The sequence below is a fragment of the Clarias gariepinus genome, chromosome 19 (genome assembly GCF_024256425.1).
Source record: "Clarias gariepinus isolate MV-2021 ecotype Netherlands chromosome 19, CGAR_prim_01v2, whole genome shotgun sequence".
Lineage (NCBI taxonomy): Eukaryota > Metazoa > Chordata > Actinopteri > Siluriformes > Clariidae > Clarias > Clarias gariepinus.
In genome coordinates, this window is record NC_071118.1 from 29,616,141 (window position 1) to 29,632,808 (window position 16,668).

General features: G+C 41.1%; 1 protein-coding gene across 2 annotated transcripts in view; it reads right to left on the bottom strand.

Annotated features, from left to right (window-relative positions):
* The window catches only part of LOC128507124 (enteropeptidase-like), a 36,191-nt gene extending 21,745 nt beyond the window's left edge, over positions 1-14,446 (bottom strand). For both annotated transcript variants that reach the window (XM_053477772.1, XM_053477771.1), the window contains exons 1-5: positions 14,186-14,446; positions 13,147-13,286; positions 12,918-12,985; positions 12,496-12,638; positions 12,118-12,264 (exon numbers count right to left, since the gene is read on the bottom strand). In XM_053477772.1, the coding sequence (XP_053333747.1) occupies positions 12,118-12,264; positions 12,496-12,638; positions 12,918-12,985; positions 13,147-13,286; positions 14,186-14,312 (625 nt within the window). In that variant the 5' untranslated portion in view covers positions 14,313-14,446. The remainder of the gene's footprint in view (positions 1-12,117; positions 12,265-12,495; positions 12,639-12,917; positions 12,986-13,146; positions 13,287-14,185) is intronic.
* Between the last annotated feature and the right edge of the window lie 2,222 nt (positions 14,447-16,668).

Sequence of the window (16,668 nt, forward strand, 5' to 3'; positions counted from 1 at the left end):
CATAAACACCGGTCTGTTAACAAATCCCACATGGTTACAGCACCGTGGGCGTGTCCCAAACCACACCGTCTCCTCTCTACTCAATTCACACTCTCACTCACTCAATCTCACTCACTCAATCTTCTACACCACTTTATCCCGTATTTAGGGTCATGGGGGGCCTGGAGCCTATCTCAGGGGGCTTAGGGCACGAGGCAGGGTACACCCTGGACAGGGTGCCAATCCATCACAGGGCGCACACACACACACACACACACACACACACACACACTATATTGGGAAATATAATATTTAAGAGTTAAAGTTTGTATAAACTAAAGTTGGTCATTAATGTCCCCGTGTCTCCTCCATTCAGTGTACGAGAAAAAGCTGGAAGTGTGTAAAAAGAGTAAGACTTGAAAACATGCTCACCTGTCTGTAGCGCTAACCAGGAGACGACGGCGAGCCCGACACACACCACAAACAGGACGAGGGTCACGGTGCTCAGCAGAACCTCCACAGGGGAACATGGTGTCGTCTTTCTCATCTTCCTGCACATCGCTCTTCACTTGTCTATTCGAGCAGACAGAGTCTCATTCACGTTATCTCCTCCAGCACTAACTGAGCATTAGGTCTTAACCGTTAACACAAATCTGACACACGTTACTTTCTTCCTTCTCTAAACAGCACAAGCTTAAGCCAAGACTGGAGTCTCAGATGACTTTATGATGCCTCAGTTTCTTGGCTGTAATGACGGCTATAAACGTTTATTACACTTTATTTAGGACTAAAGATTAGCACTTAGCGCTAATGACGTAGGGAATCCATGCAGGACCATAGAGTATAACGTGTGATAATTCCCTGATGTGACATTATTGTAAAGTGGAAGAAAAATGATGAATGGCTTTCAAAATATTTTACATAATAAAAATGTGAAAAGTGTGGTGTGTATTTGTATTTACCCCCTGTACTCTGATACCCCTAACTAAAATCCAGTGGAACCAACCACCTTCAAAAGTCTCTTAGTAAGTAAATAGAGTTCAACTGTTAATCATAATATAATCTCAGTAAAAATACAGCTGTTCTGTGAAGCCTTCAAAGGGTTGTTCATCATGTAGCCCAAGGAACACACCAGACAGGTCAGGGATAAGGTAATGGAGAAGATTAAAGCAGGGTTAGGTTATAAAAAAATATCCTCTAGTCAAAGTCCAGACCAGCGTCCAGACTTAAAAATTGGCTCTTCACAGACTTTCTTCATCTAATCTGACTGAATTTGAGGTGTTTTACAAAGACAAATGGGAAAAACTTCACTTTCTAGATGTGCAAAGCTGGTAGAGACACACCCCAAAGAACCTGTAGCTGTAATTGTAGTAACAGGTGGTTTTACAAAGTACTGACTACAGTTACCACTAAACGGACTGAATGTAAATGCACACCTCACTTTTCAGATATTTATTTGTGTGGGAAAAAAAATGCCCATCTTGCAAAACACTTGCAGACCAAATTACTTGCAATCCAAGGTTCCACTGTACACAATATATTGCCAAAAGTATTGGCTCGCCTGTCATCACATCCATATGAACTTGAGTAACATCCAATTCTTAATCCATAGGGTTTAATATGATTCAGAGTCAGCTTCAACTCTTCTGTGAAGGCTTTCCACAGGGTTTAGGAGTGTGTTTGTGAGAATTTTTGACCATTCTTCCAGAAGCGCATTTGTGAGGTCAGATACTGATGTTGGCCGAGAAGGTTTGTCTCGCAGTTTCCGCTCTAATTCATCCCAAAGCTGTTCTATCGGGTCGAGGTCAGGACTGTCAAGTTCTGGCTGGCGATCAATATTGACAGGCAGAGTGGCAGAGTAGGCCCGCATGGGCAGCGCCTCCTGCATGCTCCCTAAGCAACTCCTCTCAACTGGCCCCTTTCAGCTCTCCTTTGGGCAAGGCCTCAGACGGGAGTTCCTCATGACGTATATGGTGGCTGGGGCTTTCCTGGCAGGGAATGGGGGTCGTAACATGGAACATAGCTAACTTTTTTCCTCTTTGGTAGTAGGATCCCGAAGACACGAAAAAAAGTGCTACAGGATCTCGTGCAGTCTTTTCGAGGTTGTCCTCAACGCAGAGCTCAAACAAAAGCATTCAGTCCATGGGCCGCATTAGATCACCCCGCTCACATACCACTCTTCTGCAGTTAGCGTCAGCCACACAATTCTGCCCCTTGGACCTCCACGACCTCAAGCTACACTCCCCGCCTTGTTTTTATAGCGCGGGGAAAAGTCCGAGATCCATTAACAATAATATTTTGCCAGCCGATATGGGATATCCCCTTCGCACACATGCAGAAGAGGAGGCTGCCTACTTAGTAAGCCTACGGTATGAGCGAGGAGTGACAACAGATTACGGCGCATAGTAATTTACAGTATAATTATTCAACATTGTGCAGTGAATGTCTCATAACAAACAGAAGGTGCAGTACGTAGGTATATATCATATCTTTATTACATACTTTCCTACTGCACCTTACACATTGTTAATTATTGTAAATAGGCCACTTCTGGTTAGGTGCTAACTCCATTTCATTGGCTTTGTACATGTACCTTGCACAATGACAATAAAGTTGCATCAAATCTAATCTGATCTAAACAAAAAAAAAAAAAATCTTGCTCAGCTTGAAGGAAATTCTTAACATGAAATTCAACTTCCTTACAGATTTACGCAGAAACATCTTGATTGTGCTCAATGGCTGTAATGTTACAATGAGGCCACACCACCTTCTGGGTAAGAAGTGCCAGAATAACTTACTGAAAACAGGGGAACAGTGTGTTTAAATGTCAGAAGTGTAAAGTTGTGCATGTGATCTACTGATATAAAAGTGAAAATGCAAATCCAGTGCAAAAACTAAACGAGGAAAGTCAGAGGATGAGTAGAGCGAGGAGGAGGAGGAGATTGAGAAGCAGATACATGGAGAAGACTATAATCAGCTGACCTGGGGTGAGATGGCAGGAAACAGCCCAGGAGGACGTGACACCTTAACAATTAACAATTATACACCGTTGGCAATAAATATACGCAGATTCAATTCCAAGCAGTTAAAAGTTTTACTTGTTTCAGCATTTGTCCTTCAAGTGTAGTGAGTGTTAGTAACCATGATCTCTTCATATAGTGTGTAATATAAACATAGATAAATACTGTAAATAAATATGAAACTGTGTGTTAAGGACCACAATCTTACAGGGTTCTCACTTTCTCCGACCTCTCTGTGTTCAAGAAATCCAACTTTATTAATACAAATTAAATAGAACTTTGTAAACAAACCTATTAAAAAGTGGATGCATTTAATATATATCATGATGTTGATGATTAGTAGTAGTAGTAGTTTTAATATTTTTTCTATTATAAAAAGTGTAAATTACTTTGTTATCTAAGAAAGGCATGTGTGCATGGAGTTTTCCTGTTCTCCCCGTGCTTGGTGGGTTTTCTCTGGGTACTCTGGTCTCTTCCTACAGTCCAATGGTCTGCAAATTAGAGTAATTCCTGAATTGCCTGTAGTGTGTGTGAATGTGTGTGTTAATATTGACCGGAGGTCCAGGCAAAGTTGTGAAAAATGGTAATGCATACAATGGTATCACCACTGGGCTTCACGGTCCGTAATTGGACTACAACGGTACCTAGATGGATGGATGGATATCTAAGATAGCAGGTGAGAAAATTTCAGTACTGCAGTGCATTGTGGGATATCGATAATGTGCTAGTCATTCTCCACTATAAATACCTATGATTTATAAAACCACTCTTTAAGTAGAGGACTATATCATTTGGATTTGGATGGCAGGTGCAGTGCTACTGGTCCTTGGTTTTTCTCTGGTCCCTACAGCAGGTGTAGCACGTCAGGTAAAGAATGAGCTCCAGTCAGTGCTTGACAGCCCAAAGTACTGTGATCAGTTCTAAGTCTTGACATAACACACAAGAGACATCAGTCACAGATGAAGTTGATTTTTATTTAGATCCACTTAATTTCAATCCCCAGTTAGCAAACTGGAATCACCACATCAGTGTAGGTTTTGGTTGTTTCATCTGCTGTTCTTTAATAAACTGAGTACACAGGTGAGATTTGAAGATTGTTTAGAATATCATAATTACATTTATAATTAAATAACTAGATACATTTTAGAATTCTGTGATATTTACAACATCCATGACACCATGTCCTGATCTCGTTCCATTTCACTCTGTATATAGCCGTCGAGTTTCCAGTATCCAGTCCGTGAACTTGGGAACCAGTGCATAAACTCCTGGACGTCCAGGTCGAGCACAGCCCCTGCCAAACGATGTCACACCCGCCAAAACCCAGGACGCATCCTCCTCCTCACACATCAATGGGCCTCCGGAGTCACCCTGTTACACAGAAAACCATAATGATCTTCAATTCCCACAGTGTCTCTCTAGTCCTCATTTTATCTTTAGTCCTTAATTTGTCTCTGTACCAGTTTTTTGCACTTACTCCCATTTTGTCACTGGTCCCCTTTTTTTTCTTGCTCCCCATTTTCTCTCTTGTCCCCACCTTGTCATTGGTAGTCACTTGTTTTGTGCTCCCCACTATTTTATTCACTGGTCCCTATTTTGTTGTTAACCACTTTGTCTCAGATCTCACATTGTCATTAGTCCCCATTATTGTTCATCCCTGCTTTAGGGTGGTGGTGGTGCAATCGGTTAAGGCTGTGAGTTATTGATTGGTAAGTTGGGAGTTTGAACCCCAGCGTTGCCACTGTTAAGCCCTTGACCATTGCCCTTAACCCTAGCTGCTCCAGGTGCGCTGTAACCTGGCTGACTCTGTGCTCTGACCACAGCTTCCTAACTGGAAAATGATTTAACTGTGCTGTAAGGTACATGGGGCAAATAATTAAAGTGTATTTATTGCATTGTGTCCAGTCCCCACCTTGTCACTGGTCCCCACTTTGTTTTAGTTCACATTTTCCTCTATTTTATCTCTACTCCACACTTTTTTACAGGTCCCTATTTTGTTGTTGGTCCAGACTTTGTCTGTGGTTCCCACATTGTCACTGGTTACCACTTTATTTCACACACACACACATACACACCTGACAGCTGTCAATTCCACCCTCAGGGTATCCCGCACACACCATCTGTTCAGTTATTTTGTACTCAGGAAGCCTCTCCTGACACACACTGTTATTGATCAGGGGCACCACAGCCTGCTGTAATACATCAGCAGTATTACCTACAGCACACACACACACACACACACACACACACACACACACACACACACACACACACACACACAGAAATGAAACATACGTTCCTGCAACTGATTAATATAAATGAATAATTTTTTAAACAATAGTGAAAGCGTTTGGGTTTTGGTTAATGAATAAACAGGATTTTTAAGATGATACTTTATTTATTAAATAAACTTTGATGTTCTGATGAATTAATTGTTCCTATTTGATTGCAGAGTTTTGTTTGTTCTTTAGCCCAGAGTGACGGACCTCCTTCAGTTAATCTCCCCCAGCCTGCGATGAAACACTTTCTTTCTGCCTCAAACTGCTGATTTGGACCCGGCAGGCAGATCGGCTGGATGTAGTCTGAGAAAAATAACATTCATATGATGATGACAGAATAAGTTTCAAGATCAGTTTACACGCGATACAGATTTCCTTCTGCGTGTGTGTGTGTGTGTGTGTGTGTGTGTCAGTCTGACTTTAGGTCTCTCAGGGCTCCTACTTGGACTTCAGCCAGTTTGGTTGTGTGTGTGTGTGTGTGTGTGATGGAGTTTGTTTAGTGGAGTGTGTGTGTGTGTGTGTGTGTGTGTGTGTTTGGTGGAGTTTGTTTAGTAGAGTGTGTGTGTGTGTGTGTGTGTGTGTGTGTGTGTGTGTGTGTGTGTGTGTGTGTGTGTGAGAGAGTGTGTGTGTGTGTGGTGGAGTGTGTATGTGTGTGTGTGTGTGTGTGGTGTGTGTGTGTGTGTGTGTGTGTGTGTGTGTTTGGTGGAGTTTGTTTAGTGGAGTGTGTGTGTGTGTGTGTGTGTGTGTGTGTGTGTGTGTGTGTGTGTGTGTGTGTGTGAGTGTTTTCCCTGGATTAAACCTGGATGAAGATCCTTTATGTTCGTCCATCAGATAAAAAACCTCATCGTATGTTATGACCACAATCGTGCTAGTAAACGTGACTCGTTAGCTGATTAGCTAATTACTGTGAGCTAAAGTTATCTGTCTAACGCTACATTAGCTTTAAATGTTTTTTTTTGTATTATTGCTTTTGCTACTTACACCCAGTAAAGAGTATGTTCCTATCCCAGTGATGGAGTGTATATGGGGTGTGATGAAGTAATAGGAGTTCCCAGTAGTTACCTGTGAAGTTGATTTTGTCCTGTAAGTGCATAAGTGCGATATCTGAGTCTTTGGTTCTTTTGTTGTAGTTTTGGTTCATGATGATCTGATCCACGTTATGATGTTGTCTGTCTGACGTGTTGGATTCGTACTGAGCATGAAGACCCAAAACCACGTTCCAGTTGGAGAGGTGAATGTTCCTTCTGCAGAAGTTCATGATGAACATGATTAGAACCAGGGAGGACTAATACAATCATCGGAGCTTCACGAGGGGCTCGGTGTATTACAATAAATAAATATAATGTAATTCTGTTTCTCCTAAATTTCTGTGTAAATGAAACAATATTTTTACCCGACCCGTAAACGCAGTGCGCGGCCGTAACCAGCCACTGCGAGTCGATTATCGCGGCTCCGCAGATGTGTCGTCCTGTAAAGCGTAGTGAGGCGATCCATGGCCACGCCCCCTTCACCGCATCCTCTCCTCCCACGATCCTCCCGTCCACACCTTCACTCGTTCCCTCCTCCGTTTCCACCCTGGACTCTGTGTTTATTACAACCTTCCGCTTCCCACACGCTGGAACATTACATCATCAACTCACTGTTTTTATTTATTACATCATATTAGGTATAATTAAATGTAATTAAAGGTTTCTGTCTGAAACTACTCACGTTGGTTATTGCAGTGGAGCGATACGGCCTCGTTACTCCGACACGTTTCACTTAAAATAGAGAAGAACAAACAAAAAGGAATTTCAAAATGATGAACTAAATCTCCTGGAAAACTCTTCATAAAAAGTGTTCGGTGCGAAGCTGCTGTAGTCCCTGAGCTCCCCAACACCCGCCCCGAAACACACACTGCGCCTTCATGCCTTTACACTAAAACCACTAAAGGATGTCACTTTATTATAACGTGTTTTGTCGAACCTGGGTTTCACATCCACTGCGCCGTCAGCAGCCTGAGTCACGACGACAAACGGTGCGTCTTCAGCCACAACAGACACGAACGAAGCGTTTCCTGATCTACAGTAAAACAAACAAACAAATTCAGTTCATTACAGTTTTAACTAATGAAAGATCAAAAGGCAATAAGTAGAAGAAGAAGACGTTTATAGAGTAACTTTGTTACATATATAATAGCAATTAGAAGATACAGTATGCACCAAATTATACAGTTCTGAAACTCGGCCATTTGCGTTTATTAACGGACCAAAGCTCCAGTCGTCTGGGTTCCCAGTAGTGATCAGGAGGTTGTGTTGTGCTGTTGTTGTTGGAAATGCAAGATGCAAGAAAACGTGTTCATAGTTGAGTATTATTTCTGCTCATGTGAACAGGAACGGAGTTTGAAAAAGGGGACAGAGCGATTCCTTCCCGTACCGCGTCCCATTCCACCATCTTACACCCACTGGTGAGGCACAGTGCTACTTGTGGGGAACGTTAAAGGAGTGTGTTTACCTGTGAATATCCGCCAAGAGCTGTTCCTGTATTACACCAGCACAATTTATAATTCTGATATAATGTGAAGGTTTCGATCCTCACCTGTAGCCTAAATATCTGCAGTAGTACAGGGAGAAGTTGGAGCTCCAGTCGGAGGAACAGGCCGTGTAGAGGCGGCTCTGAATCTCAACCTTCAGACGAGGAGAATCCGCTGGGGTTAAGTGCACTGAAACACAGCAGTCAGGGTCAGGAACAACACACACACACGCACACACACACACACACACACTACCATGGTGTTCACTCTCACATACACTCACCACAGTGCATCATGGGTAATGTAAACTCACCACACTGTGCCTCGTCTGAAGCATCGGGGCAGTCACTAACACCGTCACACACACTGGTATCAGACACACACACTCCGGATCTGCAGCGATACTCACCTGCCCTACACGGCTCTGCAGTAAAACATTACATTATTTATTTTAATCTGATTTACTTCTGACAAGATAAAATAAAGTTTAAAGTTGTATAGGTTGCTCAGGACGTTAGAGTTGCCCCCTAGTGGCCTGCAGCTGCTCTGAACTGTGTGCCTTTGGACTTTTGTGTTGTCGTGGTTGCCCTACTTTAGAAATGTCATGCTGACTCTACCACTCGCCTCTGAGGGGGTCCATGCCAACATCAAACTTTCCCAACCTGTAGTAATGTGCTTCAGCATGACCAACCATGTCAACATACCAGTACACAGGGCCAGTAAGTGCTCGCCCTATCATTTGGAGTTTGCGAGTTCGGTGATGTTGCATCCTTTCGCAACTCTCCTGTAGAAGGCTGATTGGCCGAGCTCTCTTTGGGAGGGATACGAGGCACTCTAGCATTGATCAACCGCGGCTCTAAGCCAATCACAGGCATCTGTGATCTTATGTGGAAAGAGTGGATAGCGCTGTTCTCCGAGTGTGTTACAACCCTCCCATCGGTGCATGACTGGTAGTAGTAGTCTTGATGGGGTGGTGCCCTCAAAAGAGACCCCCAAATATAAAAAAAAAAACATAACAGCACAGCATACACTGTGCCACTAGGGGGCGACTCTGACAAAGAAACACTTTGAACTAATAGTACTGTAGAATTAAACACTTATTCATTGAAATAATTTTAAGCTACAGTAATGAGTAAAGTTTTGATCCCATGATATTGTATATTTACATTTTATTGAGATATCTTGATTTAATTTGGATTTTAATGTAAAAACCTAACAAATATATTAGATTTAGAATAAATAAACTGGTTTGACTGACTGAATAATTCATGTAGTTCATAAGACACAAAACATTTTTCACTTTTTTCATTAAACAGTTATTTATTATGATGTTTATTAATGTTTAATGTACCTGATTGTCCAAGGTTAAAGCCTGTGCTAAAATTAGCCAGAAATCCGCGATCGTTTCCAGAAGCATCAGAGAAGAACATCACCATCATCTCAGAGCTGGTGGAGTAAAGGTCAGGAAACTTACGCTCAGCCCCTGTTAACACATCTTCACCACCACCGTACAATTAACACAACAACAAACAACACTGTGTCACTGTAATAATGTCTCAAAACAACAACAACAACAATAATAATAATAATAAACTGTGCAGTGTCTTCAAAAAATATGTGTATTAAAATAGACAGAATCATAATACAATAATAAAATCTTATTAAATAAGATACGCAAGCAGTTTTCCTAAATGTATAGATATTTACACTAATTTATATATTAATATAAAATACTGTTTAAATAAACATTAAATGTAAAGTATAGATGCTAATAATCAATGACAATTAAGCACAATGTTTATGCTGTTATAAAAATTTTAAAAATCATATATAAATCACAGTAAGGATTATCACGATAGATAAAAAAGGACTTGCCTCGTTCTAAATAGACTATATTTATATAAAATACTATATTTACATTTATATCATTGTTATAAAAAATACTGACATTTTCTGGTGTATTTTCTAGCAGCAGTTTTGTTTTGTATTAAACTAATACAGATCGTAATGAATCTCACTCAGTAAAGTGGAATTCGGCTCGACTCCGTCCCGAACCTCCACCACGTCATACGCTGCCTCTAGTGAAAAGTCTTGGAAATGCAGCTGGATATTTTGCCCTGGATTAGCATGTAAAATCCACAAACCTGGAAACACACAGACATCTTCGTGAATGAATGATAACATATTTAAGTATTAATGTGACCCTGCACTACTGTCAGAGCTGCTGTTATAGAGAATTAATCAACACATTCTGACCAATCACAGCGCAGAACTCAGTGTTTTGTTGTTTATTAGAGATGAATTACTCACATGATGCATCGTGTCCGTAGCTGAGAGGATAATTTGGTGAGCTGAAGGTCGAGTTTGATTCATAAAGATCAAAAGGACCTCCACAATCCGCTGTAGTGGAGAAACACAACCAATAATCAAGCAGATGTTTTATTAAAACACATCTGTAGTACAAGATGGAAGACAACCAGTTATAAAAGGCATATAAACTTTAATACTAATAACATCTGCAGTATGTAAAGATAATTACTAACATTTCAACTTAAAACATTAACTAAACATTTTTTTAAATACACAGTTTAAAATAATAGAAAACATATACTTTCTAAGCAAATAGTTAAGACATATCCATTCGATAGTTATTAGTATTAAGGAAGACATATCCTGTGGTCATGGCAAGGATGTAACTCTATTTCTGAAAAGTCAAATTATTGTCCTGCATCAAGCAAAGAAAACAACTAAGGAGACACTGAAACTACTGAAACAACTCAATAATAAAGACTGGGAGGACAGTGGTGAGCATCATCTTCCAAGAAGAACTGTGGTTGGAAATATGTCCGGAATAAGCTTGATGGGGGAATCACTTACTGTAAACGCTGAAATCAAATGATTAGAAAAAACTAAGGATTGGTTCTAAACAGCTGTGTAACCTTAAGAAAACCACTTACTAGTGAGACTAATTAAAATAAAAAGGCTTCAGTTTTCTATGGAGTAAAAGGACTGGACTGGACTGTGGAGTAATGAAAAAGGTCATGTTGTCTGATGAGTCCATATTGACCCTGTTCCAGAGCAATGGGTGCATCAGGGTAAGAAGAGAGGGGTTGAAGTGATGCCCACGTCATGCCTAGTGCCTACTGTACAGGCCTGTAGAGGGCAGTGTTATGATCTGGGGTTACTTCTGTGGGTCAGATCTACGCAAAGCAACGTTATTTAAGTAACATCCATTATTCCCATATGGAATTAGGTAGTTAAGGAACAACAGTCAGTCGTTATTGTAAGACATGAAGGTCAGCCTTTCTGGATCAGTTCCTACAAGAACAGTATTGTGTCGAGTGTGTTTGTAAAACCCATCAAGCCCCATGATGAAACTGTCTCTCATGAAGGAAGACCTTCCCTCAAAAACAAGACCAAAACTGACCTCTGCTGCAGAAGTTCATTTAGAGTCACCAGCCTCCGGAGGTGGGTAGTATTGAGTTACATTTACTCCGTTACATTAACTTTTTGAGAAAAAAAAATACTTCCATGTGTAGTTTTACTGCACCACATTTTTTACTTTTACTGTGAAGAAGAAACGCAGTATATACAGTTAAACCCTGGAGTGTGACCATGCTTTGTTTCCGGAATCGTGTTCGTATATCAAAACATTGCAAATTTCCCCATAGGAAATAATGAAAACCCAAAGAACTTTATATCCAAAAATAATTAATACAAAATATAAAGTAAAAATAAAACAGATTAACCTGCACGTTACCTTCGGAAAAAAAGTACAAATAAATTCAGATAAGTGTTTCCATTAGTGTTTGTGAGTGCACACGCTGTCTACAGTGTGTGTGTGTGTGTGTGTGTGTGTGTGTGTGTGTGTGTGAGAAGCTAAAGTAAGCCGAGAGGAGGAATGACTCCCCCCCCTCCCCCCTCTATTATTTCAGGGGCCACTGTGTGGGACGACTTTAATTGGACATCACCATTGAAACAGTTACTCAGTACTTCAGTAGTATTTTCACCGAATCCTTTTTTACTCTTCCTTGAGTACTTGGGTTTGGCTTCTCTACCCACCTCTACCAGCCCCAGAAATCACCAATTAACAACCAGCACCTCAGATTAGAGCCGTTATGAAGCTTTACAGAGCAGAAGGAGCAGATATACATCTCAATATCAAGTCAAAAAACCTTTAATTGACATTTCAAGCATAAACAGTTCAGTGAAACCAAGAAACATTCCTCGATGACCAAATGCTACATACAACTTAAATTAACAAAACTATCAAAGAACAAGAACAACAACATGACACAATAAAATACTCTGTGATACAGACACTCACCTGGTACAGCTGTGGTTGTAGGTGTGGTTGTAGGTGTGGTTGTAGTTGTAGGTGTGGTTGTAGGTGTGGTTGTAGTTGTAGGTGTGGTTGTAGTTGTAGGTGTGGTTGTAGGTGTGGTTGTAGGTGGAGTCTGTGTAGTGGAAATGTCTGATAGAAGAGAAAACAGAAGGTGATGGTGTTAGTAATAAAACTTGGTCCTGGTCACACTGTAAGATCTGATCGGCTCCGTCCTGAGTTCTGTAACAGACAGAGTGAGTGTGTGTGTCTCAGAGCTAACACCAGCCGCGCAGCATCAAAACAGGGAGCATGACTTATATCAGGTAGTGTGTGTGTGTGTGTGTGTGTGTGTGTGTGTGTGTGTGTGTGTACATGGCGTACCTGTGACCTGAACGCTGCTGCTGTTTATGACGAGCGTTGCGTCTGGAATATTCTGTAACCCTGAGATTAACTGTTCCTGCACCACTGTTACTTCCACAACGTCCCCGAACATCACTGTGAAGTGAGCAATCACACTGCCTGGACTGTTACACACACACACACACATACACACACACACACTTGATTGATTTGAAATGAGTTCATCTCTGTGTTTTTAATATTTTATCACTACTGTAGGATTAACTCACAAGTAGAGAAAACAAACTAATCCTTAGCTCCACCCCCAGCCCCGCCTCTAGCCCCGCCTCTAGCCCCGCCTCTAGTCGTACCCCTGCCCCAACTCTGACTGTGGCTGGTGTTTATGGTAAACTTCTCCCAGAGTGATGAAGACTGTAAATGTTTTTTTAGGAACGACCTCTGACCTGAAGGCCGTCACTCTGCAGCTCCTTAACTTCGCTCCTAATGAGCCGAGTGCGTACGCCTCCGTAACCTGGAACACAATCACACACAGAAATAGAGCGGTGATGTCATCATCAGTATTATCACACGCACAGCAGGATAAAGACGACAACCTTAAAAAAAGAACATCGCACTCTTATCTTTTACCGTCACGATCCAGGATAAAGTCACAATAAAGTTCAAGTGAATCACCAGAAGCTCGGTGTCAAAGGCCAGAGCTTTAAACTGCACACTGCTCCTGTTCCTGAGCTCCTCAGTGAAACTCGCTCCCTCCGAGATGGTCAGAGTTCCACTGAACGACGAGTTGCTGCTCCCCGCTGGAGCTTCGTTACCTACAACACCAGAGCTGTCCTTAATCACTCAACACTTCAGTACAGATTCACATAAACACCGGTCTGTTAACAAATCCCACATGGTTACAGCACCGTGGGCGTGTCCCAAACCACACCGTCTCCTCTCTACTCAATTCACACTCTCACTCACTCAATCTCACTCACTCAATCTTCTACACCACTTTATCCCGTATTTAGGGTCACGGGGGGCCTGGAGCCTATCTCAGGGGGCTTAGGGCACGAGGCAGGGTACACCCTGGACAGGGTGCCAATCCATCACAGGGCGCACACACACACACACACACACTCAGACCCTGGAGGTGCAAGGCGACAGTGCTAACCACTACACCACCGTGCCGCCCCTCTACTCAATTCCATTTAATTTGATCTACTTGTATCGGGTTTTTAACAATTGTTATTGTCGCAAATCAGCTTCACACAATCAAAAGAATTATTGAAGTTTGTATGAAATGAGAATGTATGACTGAATGATCAGAACGTCCCTGATGAACAAGCAGAGGACGACGAAAACTCCAATAGGAAGAAACCTTGAGAGGAACCAGACTCAACAGGGAACCCATCCTCATCTGGGTGATAACAGAGAGCAGGGATTGATCTGCACTCATACTGTGTGTTAGGAGGCTGGAGGTTCAGTATATCAGGAGATGTGGAGAAGTTCATATGGAGTCCAGTTCATTATTAGAGGCTCAGGTAGACTGTAGGAAACTCCTGTCCTGAACTATCGAGCGAACTGTACACTTCATTGGGAAATATAATATTTAAGAGTTAAAGTTTGTATAAACTAAAGTTGGTCATTAATGTCCCCGTGTCTCCTCCATTCAGTGTACAAGAAAAAGCTGGAAGTGTGTAAAAAGAGTAAGACTTGAAAACGTGCTCACCTGTCTGTAGCGCTAACCAGGAGACGACGGCGAGCCCGACACACACCACAAACAGGACGAGGGTCACGGTGCTCAGCAGAACCTCCACAGAGGAACATGGTGTCGTCTTTCTCATCTTCCTGCACATCGCTCTTCACTTGTCTACTCGCATAACTGTTTCACTGTGCTTTATTTACGCTCCCTCCTCTAGCGCTGGTGCTAACACTAATGCTAACTGAGCGTTAGCGCTTAACCATAAATGCAAAATCTGACACACGTTATGTTTTTCCTCCTTTAAATAGAAGAGCTTCAGTGAGGACAGGAGTCTTAGATAACTTTATGACGCCTCTGTTTCTGCGCCGTAATGACGTTTATAAACATTTATTACTCTTCATTTAGGACTAATGATTAACACAGCGCTAATTATGTAGGGAATCCATGCAGGACTCGGGGACGGCATCAGACGGGGAAACAACAAACAAAAGAACATCAAAATACATCAGTCAATAAAATGTTTTGTTATTCCAACTAGATGTACAATGTTTTGTGTTATAAAGCCGTAAACTGTAATTAAATAACACACACATGACACAATGCACTAGTTTGTGTTTGTGTGTGTACGCGCCCATAAATCACTTTGCCTTTTTATTAATATTTTGTGTAATTTGGAACACATCCAGAGTCTATAGTTCGCACACAAACACACACACACACACAAACACACACACACGCACACACACGCATACATACACTAAGTATCTGGTGGTTTTTTCTGTTAATCTCAATGTGTACATTTCTTTACCAATATAGTAGTTAATACATTTTTCCTTGTCATGTAGAGCACAAACTTGGCTTTTATAATGTGTCTGATGTAAATATATTTATGTGCAACTTTTATGTCAAATTGCGCGCACAAAAAATACAATTTTAAACTAGCGGAAAAGCAGAGAAAAAGGAGAATAAACAAACCTTGTTTTGAACACTGAAATGCAAAACAACTCAATTCTAACACTCAGAAAGACCTTTTATTTGGGGTAAAGTGACTGATGTGCCGAACTTTTGTTCAGCAGAGCCTCTGTTTCACTGAATAATCTATGACTTCCCATGAATATATAAGACACATTAAGACCTGGATCAGGTCTCATCAGGTCTCACCAGGTCTCATCAGGTCTCATCAGGTCTCACCAGGTCTCATCAGGTCTCACCAGGTCTCATCAGGTCTCACCAGGTCTCCTGTCGTCTCAGCTGTTCACACCGACACACTCAGAGTCCTCACACAAACTGGACTTCTTTTGAGGTAAACAATAATAAAGCATGGTTTCTGGAACATTTACTGAAAATATAATTCTTATGCACGGCCCCACACACAAACTACACGGCAAAAATATCTTATATTTATAATAGTATATTGTGACTAAAATAAAGTGCTTTATTTCAGTCCTTCCAGCCATTCGTGATCAAATAATAATTCAACACTGGACACAAACAGCAAAAAAGCATGATTATTATTATTATTATTATTATTATTATTATTATTATTTTTATTATTATTATGCTTTTTGCTGTTTGTGTCCAGTGTTGGATGGTTACTTGAAACTAAAGTGCTTCGTGTGGATTCCTGCCACGAGTCATTTTATCATGGTGAGATTCTCACGTGGGTATAAGAATATTTACGTGAAAATATATTTTTAAACTGTTTTTGTTTCTTTATTCCAGCCTGTTCTTTTGGACATGAAGATGCATCAGCACGTCACCCCCCCGAACAACACAACAATTAGCATTTACTGACATTTAAACAGAGCCGTTTACATAAATCATTGCATGTGAATGAAGCGTTAAGCGTGGGGGGGCGGGGCTTCAACACGTGTGGAGACAAGAATCTGCGTCTGTTTTTTTATTTATGGCATTAATTTAATAACAAACATTTATTTGTCAATAAACTTTTTGGAAAGAAAACCGTCGACTGTTTGTGTACATATTTTTTTTCTGGGTTGCTACAATATGATTTAATTTACAAAAACACCTGCAAAGAAAAAAAAAAGTCATTGGCATCATTGACACTACCATCGACCCCTAAGGGTTAAACACACTCGGGAGATTATCAGTAAAGCTGAGGAGGTAGTTATCCCATCTCCTTTCATACTGCAATTTAAATCATATCTACAAGTGATTTATCAATCAGTAGGAAGGTCTGGAGCCAGACTGATGTTCTGTGACACCATTTTTCTCCTCGCAATAAAAATGTCACTTTAAGACGGCTGTTTATTATTTTTCACAAAGGTCATTCATAACAATCACAAATGGATACAAAGTCCTGCTCAGCTCTGAGGAAACTCTGTACGTGTAATCAAACTTCCTTACAGATTTCTGCAGAAACACCTGGATTTTGCTGAGGATTTGGAAACATTAGATTGTGTGTAAAGTTGTGCACATGTGATGAAATAGATTTCAAATTCAAATTTAATTTGTCACTTACACGACCATACACAGTAATGTTTTAAAAA